Source organism: Rhinopithecus bieti, unplaced genomic scaffold (assembly GCF_001698545.2).
Source record: "Rhinopithecus bieti isolate Rb0 unplaced genomic scaffold, ASM169854v2 scaffold_35609, whole genome shotgun sequence".
Classification (NCBI taxonomy): Eukaryota; Metazoa; Chordata; class Mammalia; order Primates; family Cercopithecidae; genus Rhinopithecus; species Rhinopithecus bieti.
The window spans coordinates 365,533-378,586 of record NW_016815004.1 but is presented as its reverse complement, the minus strand read 5'-3'; the positions used below and the strand labels follow the sequence as shown (position 1 = coordinate 378,586).

The window sequence follows — 13,054 nt, the reverse complement described above, 5'->3', positions numbered from 1 at the left end:
AAAAAAAAAAAAAAAAAAAAAAAAAAGTGGAAGATTAATAATTATACATCTAAACAGAATGTACAAAATGCCAGCTTATTCATCAAATTCCATCATAGCAGTGAAAAAAGAACTTATCCTAATTGAAAGGAGATATAATTTATATTCACATTATAATTGTAAAACTCAAGTATATATATATATACTTGAAGATGCTTTTCTCAGATTTGATGCAGTGGTGTAGCTAGTGAAAGGAGATTTTGTTTACAAATATATAGAAAATGGAAACTTGGTCTTATAATAAGAAATTATTGTTTCTAATAATTAGAACTCTGGATGGGTCTTGAGGGGAGGCACACATCTCAGCTTTGTGTCATTTAAGAATAACAATGCATTAAACAGGAACTGCAGGTAAGAATGATTCAATAACAAGGTAATATATGCAACACAGTTCTTAGGATTTCCCACCTCTGGTTCCTGTTCTATCCTGACCTGGCTTAATCGCTTTGTTTATTGGTATGCTATAGTGTGCGGACTCTATAAATAAAGATTTGTATACCTACAGAAAAGAAACGACTATATATTGTAATAATACATACATATAACTTTTTTATTCTTTTAGTTTGAAATGACTTAGGTGAAAAAGGGCAGTTTCCGTAAGTGACTCAGGAACAGAGAACATCCATGAAATGGTTAAAGAACAACAGAATAATTTTATAAGAGGAAAAAACAAATGCTGTGTGAATTTAAAAATGCATTTTTCCTGTTAATCTATTAAAGATAAATTAAATGGTGACTAAGAGCCAGGCAGTATGCTGGGTGCTGGGAATGTAATAAAATGTATACATATATTAACTCAGGCCCCAAGGTCTCACCATCTGTTCTGGAAGCCAGATGCGTAAACACATAACTATACAGCATGTTAGATGGAATCATAGAAAAATGTGCTAGGTAACAGATAAGGAGCTTACCCTAAGGACAATAATTAACTTTGTGAAGCAGGGAGTGGGAGGATGAAGAATCATATAAGCCAGACTCTGAAGGGCAAATAGGAATCCACCAGGTGGCCTAAAGGGAGTAGGCATTCCAGCATGGGGGAAGAGCTGTGTGCGAAGACACAGAAGAGGACAGAATGGCCTCTTCAGGGAGCATAAGTGGTGTGCCAGGGCTAGGGCTTGAAGCATTTATCATCTCAAGCTGCCAACGCAGGACATGTTTTTATAATACTTGTATGCACCTCAGGGGTATTATCCCGGGATTTAGGGAGCTGGTCATGCTATGAATCTAAACAGGAATTCTGCTTCCTAGGGCAGGCTACGATACATACTTCTGTGTTTCATTTTATTCTCCCCTATGCCAGTAGAAACCTAGTTGCTGATCTGAAGCCAGCGAAGAAGATCTGTAAATACAGCCTCCTAGTCCAGCAGAGGCCTGTGTGACCAGTTTCCACAGAGCTCTTTGTTTCTAATGCTGGAGGAGATGGTTTCATTCCCTGGCAGAAGTGAGTGCTGAGTATTTTGACTGTACAACAAAATCAAAATCACTTGCCTTTGTTTGACCCATGCCCACCCCATGGAAAACAGTAGATTATTCATGTGGAATAAATCCTGCATCACAGGAATACATTTCTGACTGAAGAGGTTTGTTTTGCTAGTTTGGATTCGCCTGCCTTTAACAAGGCTTGTCCAAATGGCTTTCAAGTCCCTGTGCTTAAAGGAGACTCTATTTAGGATGCAGTAAGGCAGGACATGATTACAACAAAAAACTGAATGATTTCATTATAGGACAAGCCCACTGTCACAATCTATAGCCCTTAATTCCTTGACTGGAAATGTTACCTGTTAATTGCCAAAGACCTAGTCTGGGGAAAGGGAAGGCTGGGGAATGGGATGTTGTCTGTCATCATTGGGCATCTTGACTCTGAAAAATCAGCACTTCTGTTTTTTGGTTCCCAGCCAGAACCATACAAGAGGGTCTTCCTTAAAAAAATAAAAATAAAAAATAATAATAATAATAAGCAAAGTCTGTCTCTTTATCCTACCACCCTTGCTTTATCCCCAAAACACCATGAGAATTAGTACTATCTAGTAGGTAGCTGAAAGGGAGGAGACAAAAGATGTGCCTCATTCTATAGCCCCTGCTACCCAGCCCTTCCTCTTTGGGGTTGCATGTAACTGCTGGTGGAGGATTCCTTGTTATCTTCAGTCTTGGAGTTTCTTGATTGTCCTCTCAGGCCATGTTGGTAATAATTAGCAGATGGGTTTATGAAGAAACAAATTTCCTCTTCCCCAGGCCTATAGGAAGGAGGCTATTCAGGCCTTTATTTGGGGATCAAGGTAAGGACAGCATCCAGCAGGATGCTGTTTGGAATTGTGAGGTTATTTCTTTCCCATGATCTTTCTCATGTTCAGTAAATATTCTCTTGCAGCCATATCTTTTTAGCAATTCAGCTACCATTTGCAGCAAACATGTTATTCAGTAGGCAACTGGTAATACCGTATAAAGAAGCAGAAACCATATTTCCTCCCTATAAGAAATCTGCAGTGTATTTAAAAAAGAGACAGTGAGTCTAAGTGCTTAAAAGCATTGCTGGATGGTGGTGGTGGTGAATAGTTTATATTTATTTCTCAAGACCTCATTTTAAAAACCCATGGGAATTTTCTCCTTTTATTTTGTACAAAGAACAATTAAACATTCATGATTTTGATCAAGAATATAAATATTTGATTAAAATAAAGCCCAAACTTGTTATTCTCCTTCCTGTATGGGTATTGGTTGCAAATCCTTGCAAAACTCAGAGATGAGTGTTAGTGTTAGTTCTGAGCAAGAATCAGAATTGCCCTTGCTATTAAAATGTATCTGAGGAGAGTAAAGCTCTCCTAGGGGCTGCTGTAACTGAAGAGGTCCTTTTGAGTTACTTGAATTAATGACTCCAGCACTGAGGAGTGAAAACGAGGTCTGGGTCAGCTCTCTCTCTGTAGGATGCTCTATCAGTGGGAGCTGGGTTAAGATTTTGATGAAAGATGGTTTTCTAATGTCATCAGGGGGACTTGAGCTGACATTTATAAAGCGTTATTCTGTTTGTCTTATTTAGCATGCTTATTCAGCCAAGTAAGAACCATGCTTTCAGCATGGGCTGAAACCCTGTATCTACAAAATATTTAAAAATCAGCTGGGCATGGTGGTGTGCACCTGTGGTTCCGGCTACTGGGGAGGCTCAGGTGGAAGGATTGCCTGAGCCCAAAAGGTTGAAGCTGCAGTGACCTGTGATTGCAGCACTGCATTCCACCCTGGGCAACACAGTGAGACCCTGTCTCAAAACAACAACAAACAAAGTACATTTTCCTCCTTTTATGCTCTGGAAGAGCATGGGGAAGAAATACCAGTTTTATTTTCTTACTTAGTTTAAACCCTTGGACATAAAGACCATGCTTATACTTTTTCAGTTCTCCAAAGAGATGTACATACAGGAAGACACACTATTAATGCTTGTTGTTTAATTCATTTTCAGCCCCTGTGTCATGTACTACAGTTAGTAGTTTATAATTTTAAATCTTTTGAATGATATAAGAAATTCTATCTCAAAACTTATAAATATCTGAAGAAAATTTGAAAATTAAATTTAAAGCTGAACCTTCAGTATAATAGCTCTTTCCAGGATGACATCTTGCCATCCATAACACATCTGTAAAAACATCCATGTATTTTAATTAGTAGTTATACCCTCATCTCACTCTATAGGTTAGCTGAGGCACATTACCAAAATATGCACTAATCCGGAAACCATAACGTGCTAAGGCTTGAATTAGACTATCTGGGTTTGAATTCTGGCTCCCCTACCTATAGGCTCTGTGTCTTTGGGCAAAATGCTTAATCTCTGAGCCACAGACTCTTGAGGTATAGGAGAGGTTGACATGAGTATTACATACACTAATCCATGCAAAGTATTTAGCACAGTACCTGACCCACAGTTAGCTTCTGATAAATGTTAGAAAGCACGCAATAACAAAAAAAATAAAATAAATTATATAGATCAGGATCAGAGAAAATATCATTTAGAAGATTCTATTCTAAGGAGTTAAACTGCAATTATGCATTAAATCCTAGCCATGAATTAAACTGAAGCCTATTGACCAAAGCGTAAGGGAAAACATGACTAGTCAGTGCACACTGTTAATAAAGTTATCTTTGGGGAAGGTAAGTGAAATTTTTATTGGCTGATAGAAAAGCAGTTCTCATGTGTGGCTTCAGCTGGGAAAACACTGGGCGTGTAGTATAATGTTGCCAAGTCTTAACATTAAACTCCCTCGGTTTTGGGTGGTAGTCTCCTAAAACCTGCTTAAAGGTATGCCAAAGGCATAATGCCAGCACGTAAAATTCACAAGGGCCCCCAGAACATTGATGCACCAGTTATAGACTTTTTTTTTAAAGTAACTCATGTATTTTTTTACGTTTGCAAGCTAGAGCTTATAGAAGAGATCTATCTTATTTCCTCTGTCCACTTTTACTTATATATGGGATTTGGAAGTTTTCTCCAACCTTACCCAGGGTACCTTTTATCCATAAATGCTTTCTTTGTCATATCCCAGCATGCAGACCACTGCCTACCCTGTTTCAGTTCAATGTCCTTTTGTTCAGCTGCTGTTACATGTCAGCCCTCTGCTGGGTGCTGGATATGTCTGTTTTCAAGGAGCTTAGTCTGCTTCCCCTTTAGATAAATCCTGCCCCCTTTCACCTGCCAGACTATAAGCTCCTTGGTGGCTAGGGACATTATTTTGCATATTGTCAAATATTCAAAGCCTAGCAGGGTATCTGGCACATAATATAGACGCTCAGTAAATACTGTTGAATGCATAAAGGGGATTCTTACAGTCCTGTACATCGATAGGTGTGGGAATGTTGGCTTTTAACACAAATTGTTGCATGTCTTATATAAAGTCTCTTTCGTGCAGCACACAGAAGATCCATGCTGCTGCTGCTGCTGCTGCTGCTGCTGCTAAGTCCATTGCTCTTTGTAGGATCCTCTGCCATTTGTGGAAGGTCCATTGCTGATAGTAGCCCTAACTCTGACAGAGAGACTGGCTTGCTATTCACCATCTCTGTTTCCTTTTCTTTGTGGACATGCAGCTAGACTCTTATTTCCCAGCCTCCCTTGCAGTTAGGTATGACCATGTGGTTAATTCTGGCCAGTAGAATAAAAGCAGAAATGATAGGAGGAAAGGATAGCTCATGGGAAATTGTACGGGTCAGGTTTAGAAGTGTGTCACTCCCTCCTCTATCGGCTGGATATTGATACCTAGGGTAACCAGGCAGTGCAGATGGCAGATTCTCTGCAACCTGGATCCCTGAGTGACTGTGGAGCAGAGCTGCTACTACTCCTGTCTCCTGTTCATTGAACTTTGTGAGCAAGAAAAGAAAAACATTTAATGTGTGACACCACTAAGATTTCCAATATAGACTTTTTCTTTTATTGCCTGTCCAATGGAGGCCTTTCCTTAGGAAGAATAGTCTCTTACTGATTTTCACCAAGTTGATCTTTCAGAAGCTTTTTTTAAATCCCAGAACCAATTGCAATGTATACTTTGGTCTATTCGTGGAAAAGGTTTGTCACAGCTGATTCTGTGTGCCAATGCTAAAGGGATAGTTATGTTTTGTTCAGTAAGCTTAAGTCAGTGGCAGAAGCAAGAAAAAAAAAATCCTAGTTCCCTAGTACTGTGTCAGTTCTCACTCCTCCCAGCCACTATAATGTGATTTCCCCAAGCCAAGCAACATTTTACAAAGAGCAGCTGTCTCCTTAAGAAGAAAGGACTTCTTTTCCTGCTCATACGTGCCATTTATTTCAGTAGAGCATTCTTGTGGGCCAAGACTGAACAATTTTGAAACGCATGTTGTAGAATCAGATACCAGTGTTGAGTGTTATAAGGTAAAGAGTTATTTGGGACATTTAAAAAACAATAAATGACATGTCAGCTCTTCAGAAAGGGTGGAGAAGAGTTATTAAAAATATCATCTTTTAAACTGGTAGCTTGTGGGCCATGTTTGATATTAGCAACAAAATCTCTCAAAGTATTCAGTTACATTTACTATAGAATACTTCTAATAATTGTTCTGAGAACATAGAGTATAATATTTAAGCACCCAAGCTCTGAACTTAGACACCTTGGGTTCAAATCCTATTCAACAACTCTGTTGTCTGTGTGACTCTGGACAAGGCATCTAATATCTCTGTGTCTTGGTTTCCTTTATGGAAAATGAAGAAAAAATAGTACTGTACCCATTGGAGGAATAGATTCAATAATCTGTGTAAAACAGCACAATTCCACGTAGAGTAAGCTGATGTGATAATATTAACGAAAACAGAGCCGGGCACAGTGGCTCACACCTGTAATCCCAGCACTTTGGGAGGCTAAGGCAGGCAGATCACGAGGTCAAAGATTCAAGACCATCCTGGCCAACATGGTGAAACCTTGTCTCTACTAAAGGTACAAAAATTAGCTGGGTGTGGCGGCACACACCTGTAGTCCCAGCTACGCAGGAGGCTGAGGCAGGAGAATCACTTGAACACAGGAGGCAGAGGATGCAGTGAGCCGAGATCATGCCACTGCACTCCAGCCTGGGCAACAAGAGTGAAACTCCGTCTCAAAAAAAAAAAAAATTAATGAAAACAATGAATGTTACTCATAATTATTTTTAATGATTCTAGGTTATTCAAATGTAATGTATCCCAAAGAAAAGTCTTGGCAGTAAGTAGGTAGTGTGGATATATCTCTTGATTTTCAGTGTGCCTCAAAGCCAATCCTGGGGGATCCCAGTAAAGGTAAGGAAGGACTGAAAAACTAAGTTTGTGTGGACTACTTGGTCTCTGAGAGTCATTCATTCTCAATCAATATATTTAAGCACCTGTTATGTGAGTTGGTATTGAATTGCCACTGAAGGCTCACTAGTTTTATGACAAGTAGCCATGGAAGGATTAACACATACTGCAAGGAGAGTCAGCTCCTGTGCCCTTGTTACTGTTGTCAGTCAAAATAGCTTTTATTTTGACTGATCTACCAACTCAGTTATCTCATACTTAAAAAGGTTTAAAAATTTGTAACTCTAGTGTAAACACACTTACCCATGTCACTGAGTAAATGTGCTTATTTCATCACCTAAAGAATAATCATTTACTGCTTTTTCACAGTTCTCTAATAACTAAGAAAGTAGAAGCATTTTTATTTTCCTAGTTTATAATATCTTTCATCTGCTCTACTTTACAGGAATGTCGTTTTTGGTAGCACAATTCCTAAGACTTCCTAAATCTTGTCTTACAAATATGGGAAATGTGGAGGGTTTTCAAGTTTCTAGGTTGCTTTTTTTTTTGGTTATTTTAAAACTAGAGAATCAGAACACAACTGTAGTAAAAACATTGGCAAGAGTTTCAGATTATTAAGATTAGTAGAAAGTTGCATGTTCCAGTTTATGAACAAGAACTGCAACTCCACAACTGTCTTTTGTATACACAGATGATGTTCTAATTCAGTCCCTTCTTATGGATTGCTAAGTTTTGCTAGTTTCCTCTCTAAGAAATGAAATGAATTTAGTTGGTTCTTCCACTTATATGATATCTTAAAGTAAGTTATTTTAGGGAAATCAATTTTAATCCTATATCCTCCCTGGAAAATGTCAGAGCATACAAGCAGAGTGGCTTTCATTCTTCTGCTTTTAGTATCAGAAATTTTGTTTTTATGCTTTACTATTTTTTCCTTCAGTTAATGCCCTGAGTTAATTTAAAGAATGTAATTCCCAATTATCTCATCAGTCTCAAAAGCAATATAGAAACTAGAAGTCTAACTGTAGAAAATCTTTTACAACTACCACTTAATACTAGTCAGTAAATTCTAAGAATAGTTTAAAAGCATCCTGACTTAAGTCATCTCACTGGAAAATGATTTAATTATCTTAGAACACTCAAAGTTTTAGAAAATGATTAGAATTTCTGAGAGAGGGGAAAAAAGAGACAAACCCTATTGTTGGAAGAGTTTGTGTGTGCCCAAGCCTTCACACTTAAAAGAATAACTGCTAGAATTGTTTTTTTTTTTTTATCTAGAATTATACTAAATATATTTTAATGTTTTCGTTGCTTGTAAATCCTGCAATTGATTGCTTAGACATACACATAACAATAGGTTTGGCATCAGCATTGAAGTTAACCTACTATCATTTGATGTAGTTTCAGGTCTTCAGTAATTCATCTTTAAGAAATGATTTCCAAATCTATGATGGATTTTGCTATTGAATCTAATTAATTTTGAATAAATTAATTTTATTTCTTGGAATATTTTGAGTTTTCCTCTAGTGTGGTTAATGAAAAAAATCTGCATATCTGAAAAGAAATGGACTTAGAATCATCTTTAATAATAGAAATGACAATACTTAAAATTATTCCCATTGTGTACTATGGTGTAAATACTTGTAATTAAGACTATCCAGGCATTATTCAATTTTGAGAAAGCTGGCATTATCTAGGGTATTGCAATTGTTTTGCCGGATAAAGCAAACACATTATTTGACTTTTTAGGAAATTAATTGTGTATGCTACTGCTAATCATCTGGTCCATCTTAGTAGTTAAAAAAAAAACCTAGTTAAAATGATGACTGAAACATATATAAAACCTAAGAAAGTTATTTTAATGTTTCTCAGTCAACTGTGAGGCATACGATCTAATGTGCCCAGTAAAAACAGTGTTTATTCCATTATGGACTGACTTAAGTAGTATCATCCCTGATAATTTTTTTATTGTATGCCGGACATTGTGAATGGTACCTGGTTGGGTGTTGGCTATTTCTGTCTTCCTATAAATATTCTCGAGCTTTGTTCTGGGACACAGCTAAGTTACTTGGAAATAGTGTGATCCTTTTGGGTCTTGCTTTTAAGATTACGTAGATGAGACAAGAGCAGTGTTTAGTCTAGGGCTAATTATTTCATAATACTAACAAAAGACTTTGTTCAGAGTACTCTACCAATCCTAGGAATCATGAGTTGTTCCAGTTTGGCTGGTGGGAAGAAGTGTTCCCCGCCTTGTGTGGGTTCTGGGTATTGTTCTCTGAAATGGTTTTGGGTAGTTCTTTCCCTCACTCTGGATAGTATCTGCACATGTTTTGCTGATCAGTACTCTGCTGAATACATTAGGGGAGCCCTCTGTAGATCTCTGGAGTTTTCTCCCTATGATGCTGTCTCCTCTCTGGCATTCTGCCCTGGAACTCTAGCCACCTTGGCTCCCTAACCTCTTGGCTATAGTCTTCAACTTGGCAGTTCTCTTTTTTGCCCTGCAGATTTCAGACTCTCATCAGTCAGTAAACTAAAGCTTTTCATTTGCTTCCCATCTCTCAGGGACCACTGTCCTTGTTGCTGATGCCCCTTGGGAACCACTGCCTCATATATTTTGTCCAGTTTTTTAGTTACTTGAGGAAGGAGAATAAATTTAGTCCCTGTTATTCCATTCTGGTCAGAGGCAGACTACTGTCAGATCAAATTTTAAAATAATTTTGATCTTTTAGTTTAATTTTCCAAAATATGAGTTAAGAGTCTCTGATGATATTATCTCCACATGAGACTATTTCTCAGGGAATAATCTAGATGGAACCAGATGATTTCTTAATCCCATCTAGCTATAAAACCTGTTGTGACAATATCTGGTTTTTACATTTAAAGCAGTGTCTTAATGAAGATTTTAATTCAGACAATGCAGTTACTGCATAATAATGACCATTTTTCCACCTGTTATCTCCATCTTCCTGTCATTCCAGTAACTGGTGAAGATATAAAACTGGTAATGGGACATGGTAAATTGTTTCTGCACTCATTTTTTTTTTTTTTTTTCATTGAACTATATACTAAAAAGCATGGCTGGGTGCAGTGGCTCACTAATCCCAGCACTTTGAGAGGCTGAGGCAGGCAGATCATGAGGTCAAGAGACCGAGACAAAACTGGCCAACGTGATGAAACCCTGTCTCTACTAAAAATACAAAAATTAGCTGGGCATGATGGTGGGTGCTTGTAGTCCCAGCTACTCGGGAGGCTGAGGCAGGAGGATCACTTGAACCCAGGAAGCAGAGGTTGCAGTGAGCTGAGATTGCACCACTGCACTCCAGCCTGGTGACAGAGCAATACTCCGTCTTAAACAAAACAAAACAAAATATAAAAATTGTTATATCCTTTGAATCATTAATCCCACTTGTTTGGAATTATAGCCAATGTAAATAATCCAAGGTATATAAAAAGCAACGTTAATCATGATGCTAATTATAATGGGGAAAAGTAGAAATAATCCTAATGTCAAAGTAGGTGCCCTAAATGGGATGAATGCCCAGAATGTATGAAGAGCTCCTACAACTCAATAACAAAAACCAAACCAATTAAAAAGTGGACAAAGGACTTGAATAAACATTTCTTCAAAGAAGGTATAGATAGCCAATAAACACCTAAAAGGTGCTCAGCATCACTAGCTATTAGGGGAAAGCAAATCGACAACATGAGAAATTGCTTCACATTCATTATGATTGCTATTTTTAAAAAAAAATATATATATATAAGTTCTGGCAAGGAGGTGGAGAAATTGGATCTCTCATACATTTCAGGTGGGAATGTAAAATGGTACAGCTACTGTGGAAAAAAGGTAGTTCCTCAAAGTGTTAAACATATAGTGACCATATCACCCAACAATTGCATTTCTAGTTACATACTCAAAAGAATTTTTTTTGAGACAGAATCTTGCTCTGTTGCCAGGCTGGAGGGCAGCGGCATGATCTCGACTCACTGCAACCTCTGCCTCCTGGGTTCAAGCAATTCCACTGCCTCAGCCTCCTGACTAGCTGGGACTACAGGTAGAGATGGGGTTTCATCATGTTGGCCAGGATGGTCTCGATCTCCTGACCTCATGATCCGCCCACCTCAGCATCCCAAAGTACTGGGATTAAAGGTGTGAGCCACTGAACCCAGCCACTCAAAAGAATTTAAATCAAGGACTCAGATACTTGCATACCAGGTTGATAGCAGCATTATTCACAGTAGCAGAAGGAAACAACCCAAATGTCTGTCCACAGATGAAAAGATGAACAAAATCAATGAGAGTCACATCCATGAGACAGAAAGTAGAATGGTGGTTGTCAGGGGATGGGACAGGGGGTGAGTGTAAGTTATGGTTTAATGGGCACTGAATTTTTGTTTGTAGTAGTCAAAAGTTCTGGAGATGGATGATGATGACAGCTGTACTTGTGAGTGTACTCAGTGCCACTGAACCGTACATTTAAAATGTGAAAATGGTAAATTTTTAATGTATATTTTACCACGACAAATCTTAAAAATAGGTGTCTAGTTAAATAATTCACATTTCAATACAGAGTAGCCTAAGAAATGTAACCAATCAATCCCTCCTGCTCTTCTTCCTCTCCAGGAGTGACACACGCAGCCATCTGGGCAGCATGCATTTCTTACCTCAGTGCAGCTGTTCCCCCTGAGCTGAGGACATCTGCTCAGGGCATCCTGCAGGGCCTTCACTTGGGTTTGGGAAGAGGCTGTGGTGCCATGATTGGAGGCGTGTTAGTCAATTATTTTGGTAAGAATGGCTTTCTCCCGTTTTTTTCTTTTCTATAATTAAAACATAATTTTTTTCCAGCAATACCTCAATAAACAATCCAATTATTACTTAAGATTGCCCAAAACTAAATTCCAGTATTCATAATCTCTTTCTAGATTTCATGGTAGTCATATTGAAAAGCAGCATGCTTACATTGTTAAGCTGATTTGAGCCAGCCTGTAACTGTGCACACTCCTCTGACAATCAGCTTAATGAGATGCTACAGACATCCCTCAAAGGAGCCAAACAAATGAATTAGCATGAGTGCTTTTAGTCTAAAATAAGGTACCTTAAACCTGCTGATAATAATCCTAAAGAAAATAAAAGTCATCATTGTTATTCCATTAGGAGATTTTGAACCAGAAGAATCTAACCATATGCTGGCTTTGGTAATGCTACTACATATATGGTAATAAAATCTGTCTGTCTTGTCATATCTTTCTTATTAGAAACATAGGAGCTGAAATAGGAATGAGATTATTCTGCTCCAGGAATCTTAACTGCTCAGTCATCTATTAATATATAAGGTGGGCCCCAGGAAATGTGTGCATTTATAGCATTATTTGAGCACTGCTGTTCCAACTACAGATTAATAGCGCTGTTAGTTGATAATTGGGTAAATGGCCTTTTCATATGAAGAGGAGAGCACCATTGAATTGTATGAGTCATGGTGAAAGGCACTGAGAAATAATCCTATATAAATGCAGTTTTATAATCGATCGATGGCAGATCCAGTATCAGCCCTGGGTCTCTTGACACGTACCCAGCCCTGTGTTTTTCCATTATGTGGAGCTAATAGCCAAACACTTTTCTCTGGTTTGTCCCAAGCTGTGCTTCCTTTGCTTTGATCTTTAGAAAATTGATGGTTTTAGATGAGCGCTATCTGCATTTCTTAGAATTACTCTATAGAGAGTGCTGTTTGTTTTTATAGGGGCTGCTGCAACCTTCCGAGGAATCGGCATGGCCTGCTTGGTGATCCTACTGCTCTTTGCCCTGATCCAGTGGCTGGCAGTGCCAGATGAGGAAGAAGGTAATTATTTCCATTCTTTCTTAATATTCCTAACAGTTCAGGCCATGGGAAGTCAACACATGCCCCCAGAGAAGCCTAGAAGTGGTACAGAATGTACAACAGGCCTACTTGGCTCGATTTTCTGAGTGGCGTATCGATGAATTCATGTGGACTTTTGTTAAAGAGATCCACCTACTACGTAGAAAAAATACTGTTTTAAGTAGCTTGGGGTTTTCTTGTTTTTTGTTTGTTTGTTTGTTTTCTTTTATAGTGCAAGGTCCTAGGGAAGTATTAGTTTTCAGTTTCTCTGGTATTCTAAAGGTATTTCAAATTTAAGTCAAGTACCTATAGGCTATACAGTCATTTTGCTACTAGGGATAGGGAGTGAATGGTAATATTCTCTATGCCTTACCTTCATTTGTTAAAAAAAAAAAAAAAGTTGAGACCT

The 13,054-nt window shown here is 38.2% G+C and overlaps 1 protein-coding gene across 5 annotated transcripts in view; it reads left to right on the top strand.

Annotated features, from left to right (window-relative positions):
- Nucleotides 1-13,054, top strand: part of MFSD6 (major facilitator superfamily domain containing 6) — a 94,400-nt gene that overhangs the window by 68,989 nt on the left and 12,357 nt on the right. For all 5 annotated transcript variants that reach the window (XM_017852900.1, XM_017852899.1, XM_017852902.1 and 2 more), the window contains 2 exons: nucleotides 11,415-11,576; nucleotides 12,529-12,627. In XM_017852900.1, coding sequence (XP_017708389.1) covers nucleotides 11,415-11,576; nucleotides 12,529-12,627 — 261 coding nt within the window. The remainder of the gene's footprint in view (nucleotides 1-11,414; nucleotides 11,577-12,528; nucleotides 12,628-13,054) is intronic.